At 43.0% G+C, this 17,083-nt stretch overlaps 1 protein-coding gene across 1 annotated transcript; it reads left to right on the forward strand.

Moving 5' to 3' along the window:
- Nucleotides 1-5,384: 5,384 nt before the first annotated feature.
- LOC121862064 lies at nt 5,385-16,598 on the forward strand. The gene is made up of 2 exons (XM_042359999.1): nt 5,385-7,270; nt 14,661-16,598. The coding sequence occupies exon 1, from the start codon at nt 5,514-5,516 to the stop codon at nt 7,185-7,187; it is 1,674 nt and encodes a 557-aa protein (XP_042215933.1). The 5' UTR covers nt 5,385-5,513; the 3' UTR covers nt 7,188-7,270; nt 14,661-16,598.
- Nucleotides 16,599-17,083: the final 485 nt, after the last annotated feature.

Here is a 17,083-nt window from a genome sequence, read left to right on the forward strand (position 1 = left end):
TTAGAATATAACTAGAACAAAATACAATATGAAATAGTATAAAGAGGAAAACGGACTCTTACAAATTGGTGACTTAGAAAATATAGGCAAGAATATAAGTATATAAAAATATTGAAGAATAATAACAGAAGACATATATGAAATAGTAAAGGGACCCCCCCCCCCCTTACAATGCAAACACTATAACAGGCAGTTTCAGCATCCAAGGCTACTACCCCACGCCAGCCTTCCCACCGCCCTGAACACATCCCTCCCGCACCTCCTTCCCCAGTCGGCCCACCATTGCCGCCTGCAGCACCACCTCGCCCACAACATTCCTGGGTACCCTCTTTTCATCCTCAAGTACCTACTGCTCCTGACGTGGACCCTGCTCCTGATGAGAATCCTGCATCCGGACCTAGGAACCCAGACACCTCACCCGGCGCCCCTGAGGACTTTGCACCTGCCTTGATGACGTCATCGAGATGTCGTATGTTTGTTGACCGTAGTTGTAAACTTTTTCTGCTACCGAGAACCTTTAAACCTTTTATCAGAGACTCTGATAATCATACTGAAATTGTGGTAGGGAGGTTAACTAAGGAATTAGTTAATATTCCTGAAGGGAACTTTTAAATCTGCTCCTCGTGTTGTATTAAGGCGCTGCGTGTTGGGACGGGATTGCCATTCAACCTTTTGTGATCAATTTAATTCTTGCTTTTGATGACTCAGTCAGCCCACAAACCACTGCCAGCCCCATCATTGGTGGATGAGTACAGTACATAGCTCAGTAGGGCTGTTGGTGTGGTGGTGTTAGTCCACCGGAATTATCGGAGTGTTGGAAGGCGTCACTTGGTGATGAGACTCCCTTGGCGGCCGCTGGAGTGTTGCCCCTGGGCTATTGAGTGTTGTACTGGCAGGTGCCACTGGTCTTATTGGTGCTAAGGTGCTGTGAGAGTTTGTGTGTGTTTTGGTGTGGGTACACCCGGTAGTGGTGCAAGTAAATTGAGCCTGAGGGCATGGTACCAGGAGTTCCTGTTTTGTGTGCATACAGCATCTTTCCTGTAACCATTTTTGTGTTTAATAAACAGTGTATTTGTATGTGGGTCTATGATTCACCTATAGTATTCACCGTTGTTCTTTCCCTAATACTCGATACTATATTTACATGTACCCATGGGCCTTCCTCTCACGTCACGCTGCCAGGTCAGAGTATTAACATAAGTTGTTGTAAGAGTGCCAAGCCCTTAAAGGGTGGCAGCTTGGGTTGCGCGCTTTTACAACAAGAGCCTCCTCTCAACACGCTCCTCACCAAACAGCAACTCCCTGGCACTGCATTGTACATATAATATAATATAGACAAACTCCATAGCAGAGTTCCCTTACCTCCATCCTAGTGCGATCCAACATAACGTTAACCCTACAATATCTCTCTCTCTCTCTCTCTCTCTCTCTCTCTCTCTCTCTCTATATATATATATATATATATATATATATATATATATATATATATATATATATATATATATATATATATATATATATATATATATATATATATATATATAGGGTGGTCCTTATTTTTCAACTTTGGAATTTTTTACCACAGACCCTGCTAAAAGTGTCCATTTAGGACAAATACATTGTGTGTAGAGTTATTTTTAAATATATTAATACTTAGAGGTTGCTCAAAGCTGTCAAAAATTAAGTGATCGATGTAGTCGATTACTTTGTAGCCGATTACGCCCACCACTAGTGCGTCGCATTTGGCTCGATTGTGGTGAGTTTTTGCTGGTCGTGATTGATGATTGGGGAAATTAGAAACAGTTCTGCAGAGTATTCTCATTATTAATTTATATTAATAATTAATTTCTTTATTCCTCAGGTCAAAATGGCTAATGCAGGAGTAAAAACACGAGAAAATGTGTATTTGATAAAGACATTATGTGATGACATTACAGGGGCTAAGTTACCTTCAAACAGGCAAGTGTTACAGTATTGTTTAAGCGTGCATCGCATACAGAAAAAACCATCAGGGTGGCAGCTGGGGAAGTCACAGACAAAGTTCTTCAATTTTGGACAAAAGCAAACATTCCCACACACCACAAACCAGATTGTGTGAATCAAGTGCACAAAATGTTTGACAAGTGGAGTAGTTTGAAAAAGAACTCTTCAAGAAAGACAGAAGCTCAAAAGCAGAAAGAGTTCACTGATACTTTTGAAGATCTCTTTGACATTGCACATGTGAATGGTTGAATATGATGACAGTTCAGGAGGATAAGGATTTCTTAATAGCGCAACGAGAAAAAGGGCGTCGTGGGGCAATGTCATCTCTTGACAAAGTATTCCTGAAAAGACAGAAACGACGAAAAAAACTCTCAAGAAAGCAATGAAAAGGAAGTTGGCTGCAGACAGTGCAGAGGAAGAAGCCAAAAAATGCCAGGCCATCCAGTTCTCGGGCCATTGTGAGAAGAAGGTAAATCAGGCAAATAAATTATTGGGCCTTATAAGAAGGTCGTTCAGATATCTAGACGATCCGTCCCTCGTAACGATCTTCTAGAGTGAAGTGCTTCCCCATTTGGAGTACTGTCACCCCATCTGGTCTCCGAGATATGCTAGGGACTGTCAGTTGGTTGAAAATGTTCAAAGGAGGGCCACCAGAGTGGTGCCTGCACTTCGGCACCTCAGCTACCCTGAGAGATTGGAGCGCCTGAACTTACCTAGCTTATACTACAGACGGGCAAGGGGGGACCTAGTTGAGGTGTATAAGCATCTCAGGGGGCACTATTCAGTTGAGTGTCCTTACTTGGAGCTGGCGGACGCTCGCCCCACAAGGGGTCACAGCTCAAGATTGAAGAAGCCGCAAGTCCAGAAAACCGTGAGGGCAAACTTTTTTTGGAGTGAGGGTTGTAAACTCTTGGAACAATCTACCAGAGAATGTTGTGACGGCACCGAGTGTGAGCTCTTTCAAGACAAGACTTGACCAACACTGGAGCGGGTTCAGGTACATTCAGGAGCCGGTGCATGCCCAGTATTTGCCAACAGTGCGTGACAGAGACGTGACCGATCGCCCGGGTGGCTAGCGAGCCGATCTTTTGGTGAAGAAGATAAATGAAAAGGAAAAGTAATCAGAGACGTGACCGATCGCCCAAGCGGCTAACAAGCCGATCAGTGGCGAAGAGGATAAAAGTAATAGAAAAAGTTGTCTTGGACAGCAGTAGTACGTCTTCTTCTGAGGAATCTAACCCAGTTCCTGGCCCATCAGCACTTCAAACTCTACCTACTGTCAAGAAGCGTGGGCGAAAAGAAGTTCTAACTCCAGAACTTTCTGCAGCATTAGATCGGACCAAGTCCTCAGATAGAATGGCCATGCACATTGTCACCCAAACTGCTCGGAGTCTGGGCCATGATGTCAGTGAATTGATTCTGAATCGATCAAGCATCAGGAGGAAACGTCAGCATCATCGCAGTAGCAGGGCAGCTGAAATCCTTTCAAACTTCAAACCAGAGTCAGTTTTAATTGTTCACTGGGATGGTAAATTGATGCCTGATTTGACGGGGCATGGGGGCCATGTTGACAGACTCCCAGTTCTTGTCTCAGGCAATGGCACCTCCCAACTTCTTGCTGTTCCAAAACTTCCCTCTGGTACCGGTGATGAACAAGCAAAAGCTGTTGTGAAGGCTTTGCAGCAATGGCACATTGCAGACATCGTGCATGGCATGTGTTTTGATACAACAAGCTCAAATACTGGTCACCACAAGGGTGCGTGTGTCAAAATTGAGCAGTTGCTGGGTCGTGATTTGCTATATTTTGCCTGCCGCCACCATGTACTTGAACTTGTAGCTGGAGCTGCTTTTGAAGCTGTAATGGGGCACTCAGCTGCTCCTGACATACAGCTGTTCCGAAGATTCCAAGCCAAATGGGAACAAATTGACAAGCAGAAGTTTGAAGACTCCTCCACCGACGACCTGGCAGAAGAATCGGTCAGAGCTGTTAGGGACGATCTGACCAACTTCATTGAGAAGGCTCTATTGGAGACACAGCTTCGAGATGATTATCGAGAGCTGCTAGAGCTGGCCTCCATCTTCCTTGGCACATCACCTTCTCGGGGAGTACGATTTTCTGCTCCTGGTGCAATGCACCAAGCACGATGGATGGCAAGGACCATTCATTCCTTCAAAGTGTGGTTATTCCGTTCTCAGTTTAAGCTTACTCCAAAGGAGAACAGAGGACTAAGTGATTTGTGCATTTTCTTTGCCCGAATATATGTGAAGGCTTGGACAACTGCTCCACTTGCTGCAAAGGCACCAAAAGGAGATCTGATGTTGCTTAAAGCTCTACAAGACTACAGTACCATCAGCGATGCCATATCAAAGGCAACTTTCCACAAAATGATAAGACACCTCTGGTACTTGTCAGAAGAGTTGGTTGTATTGGCCTTCTTTGATGACGATGTTCTCCCAGCAGTGAAGGACCGCATGTTGGAAGCTATGAACATCGTTATTGGAGAAGAAAAGCATGTCAAACGGGTTACAATCAATCCAGACACACTCCAAGTGAAGAACCTATATGATTTCACGACAAAGAACACAAAGTCATTTTTCAAAAAGCTCAACTTGAATACAGATTTCCTGGCCCTCCCAATAGAACAGTGGAAAGATGATCCTGGCTTCCAAAATGCAAAAGCCAGTGTACAAGCTTTGTCTGTGATCAATGATCATGTAGAAAGAGGAGTAGCCTTAGTCCAAGAGTTCTCAGGCCGCATCACCAAGGACGAACAGCAACTGCAGTATCTACTGCAGGCAGTTGCTGACCACAGGAAATCATTCCCTAATGCCCTCAAGCAGACCTTACTGGGCGACAAAGAGTGAGACTGGTCCTCATGCGACCCCTGCCTTGAGCAGCTAATACCCACTTAGACTAAGTTTGGGGGGGGGGGGGCAGGCTTGGGGGCTAGGAAATGATGTGTTATGAACATTAAGCATAGGCATAATATTGTTAAATTTCATTTGACTTGAGCAACCTCTAATTATTAAGATATTTAAACAATATTTTACAGGCAATGTTTCTACCCCAAACGAAAACTTTTGCCAGGGTTTGTGACAAAAAAAATGGCAAATTTTGTTTTTTGCCCCAAAATATGGCCCACCCTAATATACATACATACATACATACACACACATATATATATATATATATATATATATATATATATATATATATATATATATATATATATATATATATATATATATATATATATATATATATATATATATATATATATACAGGTATATTGGGCTACTTTTCATTGAGATCCGCTACTTTTAAGGTCTGTTTCCGCGACTTTTGGTCACAAGTACCTGGCAACACTGGGTCCAGTACGATGACTACATGATATGATGAGGCGCACGGGAGCCGCATTCCTAGTTCTCCAGCCAGCAACTGACGCCTCCCACCACCTCTATCACCCTCATACTTTCATTGCCGTCACCTGAAGTTCACAGTAGAGAAAAGTCTTTGGGAACGTGTCAACATGGATGGTATTACCGCTCGTAGGAAGGCTAAAGTAGCTGCACATGAAGCCATTAAGAAACAGGCTGACGTAACTGGTGAGAGAGAGGCGTACCAGTTACATGGTGTTGCCCGGAGGAAAACTGTACTGGAAGTACAGGAGGCTGGTACAGAAATGATTACACGTAAAGCAAACGTGTTGTTGGATGCTGAAGTCCTTGAGAGTACATTAGGTATGCTCAAATGTGATGATTGTAACGGTAGTGTGAAGGTTTTAGTGAAACCCGTGTGTGTTGATACCGTGGTGTCAGTGACATGTGTGGATTGTAACAAGATTGTGCTTGAAATAAAACCCAAATTAATGAATGTGAACAAAACTGAAAAAGAAGAAGACATATATGAAAATAATCTAAGTTTAGTATTAACATTGGCTAGTCGTGACGTTAGTTATAGAGAATTCTTTGATGCAGCTGAGAGTATGAAAATAGGTGGTCTGTCATACAAGTCATGGCTCAGACATTTAAGGTATATTCATAATGCCTTACTCAAGAAGTGTGTTGTTATGTTCCTTAAAGCTAGAAGTGCTGTTCAGATGATATATGGAGAGATAGGTCGACATCCAGATACTGATGGTATTTTAAACATTGATGTGAGTTATGAAAGTGCTTGGCTTGATCAGGGACCTGAGAGATACTATGGCGTGGGCGTTGTTATTGAACTTTACACTGGCATTGTGTTGGACTGGGAATTTGTGTCAAGTTACTGCCACGAGTGTAAAGAGAAGAAAGAAGACAAGGTGCAGGGAAGCTATGATGAATGGAAGAGGAGTCATGAACGTAACTGCAATATGAATTACAAGGGTGATAGTGACGGTAGGGAAGAAGCAGTTGTCCAGAGGATGTGTTCAAGATCTGTAGAGAGATACCAAGTTAGGTATGTTGTGTTTATCACAGAAAGAGACTCTAACGCTTGTGACAAAATAATGCAAATGAATAATGGACAGGGCCCGTATGGTGCTAAACATGCTGTTGTCAAAGAGGAGAGTATAAGTCATTTGAGGAAGGAACTGGGTGCAGCTCTGTATAAGGTAAGGGATCAAATGATTAAAATGAAATGCCCAGAGCTGACTAAAGAAGTTATTGGGAATATTCAGTCCCATTGTGAAATGTCGGTGAGACTAAACTTAGGAAAATCACGAAAAGATATGAAGAGAGCCATTTTTTCCTCGTACCTTCACTGCACGGCCGTAGATGACACACCTGATCGACACCAGTTTTGCCCGCAAGGCCCAGACTCACTGTGTTTTTGGCAGAAGGCGCGTGCAAGGAATCAGACCCCACCACCACATAGAGAGGCAAACATGTTCACTAACTTCTTTGACCTTACTGATGAAATTAAGGACAAAATAACTCATATCTATGCGAGGCTCGCCGATGATGATTTTCTAATCCATTGTCGCTTAGTAAATACACTGACTAGCAGTAAGACTCTCCTTGGTTGGGTTTGGCACAGATGTGGAAGAGAAAGATACAGGAGATTAGAAATGTTGCAATTTGCAACAGCACTGACCTGTCTTGAGTGGAATATGGGCTATACAGAAGGGGGCCTACATAAGGAGCTGGGGTTGAAGTACACACCGCACACAGCAAGAATGAAGGAAGTCATGGAGAGATCCAGAGTAACAAGATATCAGTAGAAGAAATGCATACAAAAAGAGACTTTGTTGTCCAGTGATGAGCTACAGACTGATGATGCTTCATCTAAAAGTGAGGCAACCATGTAAGTAGAAACAGCATTCAGGAATTTAGAGGAAATTTTTTGTGAAATAATTTATGAAAAGCTCTATTGGATCTCCTGAAGAATTCCACCTCGGCATCACTGAAAGATTGGTATGTAGTTCACACAACATTCCTACCCCAAATCTATTATCATATTCGTAAAGGACTTCTGATTTTAAGGTAATTTTATTTTATCACATTTCTTGGGTAACGTATAATCACGGAGGTAACGCATGCCAGATCTTCTCTATTTAATTCCATTAATCTTCCCTTCATAAATGTGTTCCCATGGGTCAGGTTAGGATAGATTAGGGTAGGTTAGGTCATCCCCAAAAAGGTTAGGTTTATATGTTTTTTGGTGTGTTTTGTATTCACTTTGCCATGATTTTTGTAGGAAAACGCTTGCTTCTCTCCCCCACCCAAGACCCCGGTTCCCAACTGGATCCCCTATCGTGTTGGGGGTAGAAGGGGACGATAACTTAAAAACAGGCCATTTCTGATGGAAATCATGGCCAGAACCAATCAAAACACACACACACAAAAAATCTAGAAAAACATAGTTTTGACTTTCTAACAGAGTTGTGTGAACTACATTAAATTGGGTGCTGGACAACTCTTACCCAAGCAAATCGTACCCATCAGAACATGTCGACTCTTACCCAGCTACGAGATAACTCATACCCAATTTATGAGACAGTTCGTACCCATTTATATATATATATATATATATATATATATATATATATATATATATATATATATATATATATATATATATATATATATATATATATATATATATATAAAATCAACTCCTCACCCCGCCAGGATTCGAACCCATGGCCCAAGACTGTGACCGGGGAACGCTACCTCTAGTCCACCAGGATACAAAAGCAGTCCTAGACTCTGTTATATTTCACACAAAGTCAGTTCAATGAGCTTATGGCGCCGTGAACCTCTAATGGGGACTACCTGTATCACTTACTGTAGGTGGTCAGAATAACGTTTTACCAAATCCGGCTTCGAAACACAAGGATCCATATATATACGGGTAGTCCTCATTAGAGGTTCACGGTGCCATAAGCTCGTTGAACTGACTTTGTGTGAAATATAACAGAGTCTAGGACTGCTTTTGTATCCTGGTGGTCTAGAGGTAGCGCTCCCCGGTCACAGTCGTGGGCCTTGGTTTCGAATCTTGGCGGGTGAGGTTTTGATATTATGTAGAAGTCAGCGCGCTTTATTGGGCTAATGACACACACAATATAAATATATATATATATATATATATATATATATATATATATATATATATATATATATATATATATATATATATATATATATATATATATATATATATATATATATATATATATACATACATCCACAATGGAAAAGTGGATAAGGTTGATTTTAATATATGAATAGCAATGTGTTTAAAAAAAAAGTGTTTATTTGACCTTAACTTTACCAACATAATATGTAAAGTACTTGAGAGTATTATCAGAGATGCCGCAATGGAACATCTAATGGGAAACAACCTTGTAAAGCATTGCCAACACGGTTTTATGCCAGGGCGCTCCTGCTTAACACAATTGCTCAGAGTATTGGATATTGGACACTTTCGACAGTGTACCCCATGAAAGGCTGAAAATCATGCTGGAAGGGTACGGAATTCGGGGGAATGTCTTAGCGTGGATAGAAGTCTTTCTACATGACCGCAAGCAGTGTGTGGTAATTAATGGCACAAAATCGTCATCCGTACGTGTCACAAGTGGGGTACTACAGGGTAGCGTATTGGGCCCGCTGTTGTTTGTTTGTTTCATAAATGACATGCCTGACGCGTTGTACACTCTTCCATACAAATGTTTGCCGATGACGCCAAGTTATTTCGGGAAATTAAGAACCAAGTTGACTGTGAAGAGCTGCAGAAGGACCTCTGTGGGCTCCAGGAATGGTCGAAGGAATGGCTGCTGAGATTCAATGTCACGTAGTGTAAGAGGATGCACCTGGGGCGTACCAACGGTAAGGAGGCGTATCATATGTCCCAACGGGATGAAGAAACTGCACTATTTGAGACTGAATGTGAGAAGGACCTAGGTGTGTATTTTGACAATGAGCTGAAGTTCTCGGGCCATTGCGAGAAGAAGGTAAACCAGGCAAATAAATTATTAGGTCCTTTAAGAAGGTCGGTTAGATATATAGATGGTCCGTCCCTTGTAACGATCTTCAAGAGCGAAGTGCTTCCCCATCTGGAGTACTGTCACCCTGTCTGGTCCCTGAGATATGCTAGGGACTGTCAGTTGGTTGAAAATGTTCAAAGGAGGGCCACCAGACTGGTGCCTGCACTTCGGCACCTCAGCTACCCTGAGAGATTGGATCGCCTGAACTTGCCTAGCTTATATTACAGACGGGCAAGGGGTGACCTAGCTGAGGTGTATAAGCATCTCAGGGGGCACTACTCAGTCGAGTGTCCTTACTTGGAGCTGGCGGACGCTCGCCCCACAAGGGGTCACAGCTCAAGATTGAAGAAGCCGCAAGTCCAGATAACTGTGAGGGCAAACTTTTTCGGTATGAGGGTTGTAAACTCTTGGAACAACCTACCAGAAAGTGTTGTGACGGCACCGAGTGTGAGCTCTTTCAAGACAAGACTTGACCAACACTGGAGCGGGTTCAGGTACATTCAGGAGCCGGTGCATGCCCAGTACTTGTCAACAGTGCGTAACAGAGACGTGACTGATCGCCCGGGCGGCTAGCGAGCCAATATTTTGTTGAAGAGGATAAATGAAAAGGAAAAGTAATCAGAGGATAAAATTAAAAAATTAACTTTAACAAATTAAGAGTAAATAGTTCTGCTCTCTCTTTCTCTCTCAAAATATGAATGGCATAAATATTGGGTGACACGTAATCAAGTCGTTACGTTACTCTACTGGTCTTGTTTCCGTGTGGTGGTGACTTTTAAACAACTCTATCCAGAGTATTATTAACATACAATAACATAACTAATTGTATATGTGTTGGCCAATATTCTCACTCTTCGTTCTTTTATATCCTTATTACGACTGTATTTCATTCTTGACGTTGACCTCACTAGAGGAAAGGTCACTGCAGGCTTAGCTCCAGGGGATCAATTGTCAGTAATGGCTAGTGCTACTGGTGAACATGACTGTGCCCTTCTGAGGGCCGAGTTAGAGAGGGCCAAGGAAGAAATCTTGAAATTAAAGGAAGATATAGCGAGGATGAAGGAAGAAGATACGAGACAAGGAAAGCCCGTATCTGACTAAAACTCAGGCGAATGGAAGGTTGTGAGGAAAGACAACCAAACTGGAGGTGAAAAAACACACCATGAAAGCGACAACAACAGCTAGGTGTACCAACTCTTTCAGTCCTTTGACAGACGAATCGGACGTTAGCATAGTCAGGGACAAGGCTGACAAGGAAGGTACGAAAACCTTAATCGTTAGCGATTCCCAGGTACGGTACCTGGACAGAGCTTTCTGTGGTAAAAATAAAAATAGGATGAGGGTGTGTTTGCCAGGAGCAGGGGTGGGGGATATAGTTGACAGGATTGTAGTGGACGTCTCCCCTACAAACTGCGTAGCTGCACACCACCTGCTACCGTCTTCCCTAGCAACCAAGCGTATCCGCATTCCAATGCCCGCCGTATCCTAGCAACCGAGCCAAAAGGCCGGCGACTTCTCGGGTTTTCCCAACATGACTCATAGCGGCTGCTGGGTATATAAGCTCTGTCTCTCTCTTGAGATTCATTCTGCCCATTTTCCTGAACAAGCAACACCTCCTCCAGCAAGCTCCTAGCTGTTAACATTTATTCAACCAGGAGGCCAGCAACAGGCAACATCTTCTCTAACGAAGCTCCTGCACATCTACCTCCTTCAACACGCTACTCACCGAACGTCTTCTACTGAGCAGCTCCCCACCACACAGCATCTCCAGCACCAGACTGTCTTCATATATCTTATATATTATACAAGAAAACCACATAAGAGTTTCCTTCCATCCTGAGTGCTAGACAACATTAATATCTCGTTACCCCTACAATGGTGACTCCCGGAGATTAGCACTCACACAGGATGGAGGAGACACTGATCACGCTCCCAGTCTTCAAGCAGACACCGGCTCCTCTTCCTGCCCCACGCACCACATTCTGACAACCCCAGCACACCCGTCCTGCCTCAGACGCCGACCCCGGCCCAGCAGTTCCTGCCGTGAGGGAAGCACACAATACCCATCGCCTCCACACCCCCTCTTTTCTCCCTCAGGTACTCCCTGCTAATGTCCTGCACCCTGCTGCTGTCGTGGACCCAGCTGCTGTCACGAGCCCTAATCCGCTTCTGCTGACACAGCCCCTGCTCCTGACCCAGGCCCACACACACCCCAGCAGGCGCATCTGACGACCCTGTACCTGTCGTGAGGGAAGCACAACATTCATCGCCTCCACACACCCTTTTTCTCCCTTCTCCCACAGATAGTGTGTATCTAGACAGTTGTATTTCAGCGATCGGCTCATCACGACATCGCCGTTGTCTCACATGAGGCATGCACCGCCAGGTCTTCCTCACATGTGCTAATCAACTCTACAAACAACAAGTCTCCTACACCGCCTGGAGGGGAGGGGGAGTATTGTAGTGGACGTCTCCCCTACAAACTGCGTAGCTGCACACCACCTGCTACCGTCTTCCCTAGCAACCAAGCGTATCCGCATTCCAATGCCCGCCGTATCCTAGCAACCGAGCCAAAAGGCCGGCGACTTCTCGGGTTTTCCCAACATGGCTCATAGCGGCTGCTGGGTATATAAGCTCTGTCTCTCCAGTGAGATTCATTCTGACCATTCTTCTTGAACAAGCAACACCTCCTCCTCAGCCGCTGCCTGGCAGCCTTCGCTCCTCCTCGCCTGCCTGGCGGCCCTCGCTCCCGCCAGCCAGCATGGCGACCCACCAGCTGTCCTCTGAGCTTCCTCACCAGACGGCATCTCCAGCACCAGACTGTCTCTCATATAACTTATATATTATACAAGAAAACCACATTAGAGTTTCCTTCCATCCTGAGTGCTAGACAACATTAATATCTCGATACCCCTACAGGATGGACAATATCTTGTCTGGTAATGGGAACAAACCCTTATCTGCCTTAGTGCAGAAGACAATGATATTGGCTTCTTGATAAGTTCAAGACAGCTATAGAACGTATTAGGTCGAAGGGAGGGATCCCTATCATATGTGGTGTCCTACCTAGAAGGAGAGTTGGCAATGAATGGTTGTCAAGGGCAGTTGGTGTCAACGGCCATCTTGACAGATATTGGAAGTCGATATCAGTCCCATTCATTGACAACTGGGACAACTTTTACAGCAGAAGGGGCCTTTATGCTAAGGATGGGGTGCATTTGTCTAGGGATGGTGTGGCAACCCTGGCTGGCTCTCGAGACGTCAGTTTAAAAGATGTCCAAGTTTTTGAACTGCTAGGGGAACATATGAGCACGGGGATGGAGGAGACTGCAGTGGGAGCGGGTAAACAAAGTGAAAGGTTACAGGGAAATAGTGTTAGGAATGATGACAAAACCAAATTCGGCAGGGTGTTAAAACCTAAACGCGACAAAGAGAGGACTCAGAACAAGACTAACTACGCAAACAGTAGAAGTATGAGAAACAAAATGGATGAAATCAGGGCGTTGGTATGTTCCGAAAAAATCGATATAATAGCATTCACTGAAACGTGGATAAACCTAGACTCACACCAGTTACCTGTCGAATACCAAATTGCAGGTTACAAATTATTCCATACCGATAGGCAGATTAGGAAAGGAGTTGGAGTAGCACTCTATGTCAGGGATAATCTGAAGTGTGAAATAAATAAGGAAATAAAAACTGAGCGGAATACAGAAACAATTTGGATAAAATTAATCGAACCTAGGGAAAATTTAATCACAGGTTTAATATAAAGACTTCCTAATCTTGATAGAGTTAACGAACGACATATTTGGGATGAAATGCGCAGGGCTTCCATACATAGCAAAGTCTGTATAGTAAACGACTTTAACTTTAGCCAAATAGATTGGATTGACCTTACGGGTAACTCAGAATCAGAGGATTTTCTTGAAACCATCCAGGACTGTTTCCTAAGTCAACATATAACTGAACCCACCTGGGGTAATAATATATTCGATTTAGTTCTGTCAAACAGAGAAAACCTCATTAGTAATGTCGAGGTAGGGAACGAACTTGATAACAGAGATCACAAAGAAATAAGATTCCAATTAGAATTTCAGGGCAGCCGCAAGGAAAATTCCACCTTACCTGGAGACCTGACGGTTGAGGATGACCTGATCATGAGATCTGAGGTTGATGAGTTCCACAACAATTTTAAATAATAAGTTACTTAATGCAAAAAGGTAGAACATACTATACAGAAAACTCAGATCAAACAACAATGACCCTAAATGGATAAATAATTATTTAAAGAACATTATTGGATAAAGGAAGGCTGTAGGTAGAAGAATAAACTGTGGTGAAATTTACCTCCGAGATTATTATAAGGTATTGACCAGTAGGGATAACACCGAGATAAGAAAAGCAGAGGAATAATGAACTGAAGGTAGCAGGGGAGGTGAAGTCAAACCGCAAGGGGTTCTACCAAATGTATCAAACTAAAACATGAGAAAAGATTGGACCAATACAGTCAGATACCGGCGAGCTAACTGATAACGACGGAGAAATGAGCAATAATCTGAATAAATATTTTCCAACAGTTTTCACCACCGAAAATTTAAACATGATATCCGAGGCACCGACTCTATACAGAGATAGTGAAGAAAAGAAATTAAGCGAGATAGTAGTGACTAGTAACGATGTTAGTAAGCAAATAGACAAACTAAAGCCTAATAAGTCACTTGCTCCCGATGATAAGAACTGTTAATGGAACTTTGTACATCAGACGTACACTCATCCCGGTTCGTGTTAGTAAAATCCAAGCTAGTACAAAGATGATTAAGAATCTTCCTGTTAAGCGGTTCAGCTGTCCCGTTGGCTGCAGGATGATGGGCTGTGATATTACATTTATTAATGTGATACAGTTCACATAATTTAGTTAACATCGCGTTGTTAAATTCACCTCCGTTATCTGTAAGTAGAACGTTAGGAGTGTCATGCCTGTCGAGAGCACGACTCTTAAAGGCTCGGGCAATTGTCTCTCTGTTCTCTTATCAAGGATAGGTGCTAGTTCACAGTAACGTGTCTATCATTACTAAAATATATTTATTATTATGATGAGTCTGTACTAGACCACCTAAAACATCAGTGTAATATTTTTGGGTGCCTTCCTACACTGATACCATAGAATTTGTGTGACCACTCGAATTAATACTTTGATATTTACAGATAATGAGTGAGCAGTGAACATCTGCTGTGTTAAGTGTGTGGTGAACAGTGGTTCATATCCGAGTGTCACTGGAAAACCATAAATGTACAAAGGTTATGTAATTTAATATTTTATTTGTAACTGTGACATCTATTTGATTCAATTGTTGTGAACTAATAGAAAGTGTTTTAGTTCTCAGTTGACATCAGTGTGTGACAATTGAATTTATTGATACAGAACAAGTTTAGTGTTATATTTTTCATTTTTGTAATTTTATTGCATTGTGCATTTTACAGTGTTGACTTTTATGCATTGCTAGTAAATGTGCTATATGTATGTGAGAACTAATGCAAGTGTATTTTCAGTAATTGTATTGATTGGGTTGAAGACTCCGTGGTGAGATGGAAGCCTATAACAATGAAATCTCTTGAAATGGATTGTTGAAAATACATGTAAGGCTCCACCAAGTGTGAGTAAAGCATAGAGTAATTTGTGAAATGTTAATACAGTGCTAAGATAATTGCGCACTAACAGAGACAGTGAATACTTGTAAAGTATTATCAATTATTTTGACAATTAATAACCTGAGCATTACTCTGAGTACTTTAGAACAGGGGTTCTCAAACTGTTTTCAACCAAGGATCCCTTATATACCATGACGCATACAAATATTGTCAATAATGAAAGAATAAATCATAGTCCAAAGCATTTGTTCATTTCAACCCAAATCCAAAATATCCTGTGAATTGGAATCTCCAAATCTCTCACAAACGTTAAATCACTGCTTTAGAGTACTCAAACTGTATACTGCTCTCTTTAAAGATAGTTAATTTTCTGTGTGACAGTCTCCTATAGTGTTACCAATTATTTTTATGATTATCCATTTAAGAAGTATTCTGTGCAGTTATATGTATAAATGTTTACCTCCTATGATCTTGAAGGGTTTCAACTGAATCTTTCTTTGTTTGTGAAGTTGTAGTAGTGTTGAAGTTCTGTGTAACATCAAGGCATGATGATGACAATAATGTTAAGTTGCAACCTTTGTGTGAGTTCCGAGGAGAACTTACACAAAGCCATGGAGGCCAGTATTCAGAAGCGAGCACTGCTGAAGGCTCAGAGACAGGGGGAGAAAGTTAGGTTTAGAAATTTTCCATCAGGGCCAAAGCCTGACAAAAGGGAGACTAAGGAAGTTGGTGGTTGTCATGGCTACTAGACTTCAGGTGTGGAGAACGGGAAAGCCGGTGACTTGAATAGATCTTTTTATTAAGTATGCCTAGACTTGTCCAGTCTCTTTGTTATTGTTGTGCTGTTGGGAAGTGTGTGGTGTGATGTGTGTTTATCGGAGTTGTTGAGTTGGAGGATTGACCGTTTTGCATTACCATTCTAAATATTAGCTAGTGGGAGACCTTTTGTAAAGGGATGGTCAGTATTTAGTCTGGGCATGGAGGTTGGTTGATGTGTCTTACTGTACTGCAGTGGGACCATCTGTTACATGGGTGCTCAGGTTCTGTTGGACGTCCTATTCTAAGTAGGCCGTGTGTTGGATAGGAGGTAGATGTGCTGGACTTTGGCAACGGCTAGGCGTGTAGTTGCATGGACCTAGTGCGGTTTAAATGCTTTTATGGCGAAACAATAGAAGGGAGGTGTTTGGGTTGGTATCTCGTGAGGACCGTTGCGTCAACCTTATTGTCTGTTGGACATCATGTTAACTCTGACCCCTCAGAACTGGCCTCGACGCGTGAGCGCAGATGGACTATTCGTAATATAGTCGCCCGATCCTCTCACCGGCTGGATGGGGTCCAATGCATCTGCTCCTAACCTGAAAACTCTATTTGTTAAACCTCATTCTGGGCCTTTTTTTTTTACTTTTATCCTCTTCACCACTGATCGGCTCGTTAACCGCTTGGGCGATCGGTCAAGTCTCTGTTACGCACTGTTGACAAGTACTGGGCATGCACCGGCTCCTGAATGTACCTGAACCCGCTTTAGTGTTGGTCAAGTCTTGTCTTGAAAGAGCTCACACTCGGTGCCGTCACAACAGTCTCTGGTAGGTTGTTCCAAGAGTTCACAACCCTCAATCCGAAAAAGTTTGCCCTCACAGTTTTCTGGACTTGCGGCTTCTTCAATCTTGAGCTGTGACCCCTTGTGGGGCGAGCGTCCGCCAGCTCCAAGTAAGGACACTCGACTGAGTAGTGCCCCCTGAGATGCTTATACACCTCATCTAGGTCCCCCCTTGCCCGTCTGTAATATAAGCTAGGCAAGTTCAGGCGATCCAATCTCTCAGGGTAGCTGAAGTGCCGAAGTGCAGGCACCAGTCTGGTGGCCCTCCTTTGAACATTTTCAACCAACTGACAGTCCCTAGCATATCTCGGGGACCAGACGGGGTTACAGTACTCCAGATGGGGAAGCACTTCACTCTTGAAGGTCGTTACGAGGGACGGAC

Source organism: Homarus americanus, unplaced genomic scaffold, assembly GCF_018991925.1.
Source record: "Homarus americanus isolate GMGI-L3 unplaced genomic scaffold, GMGI_Hamer_2.0 scaffold25013, whole genome shotgun sequence".
NCBI classification, from domain to species: domain Eukaryota; kingdom Metazoa; phylum Arthropoda; class Malacostraca; order Decapoda; family Nephropidae; genus Homarus; species Homarus americanus.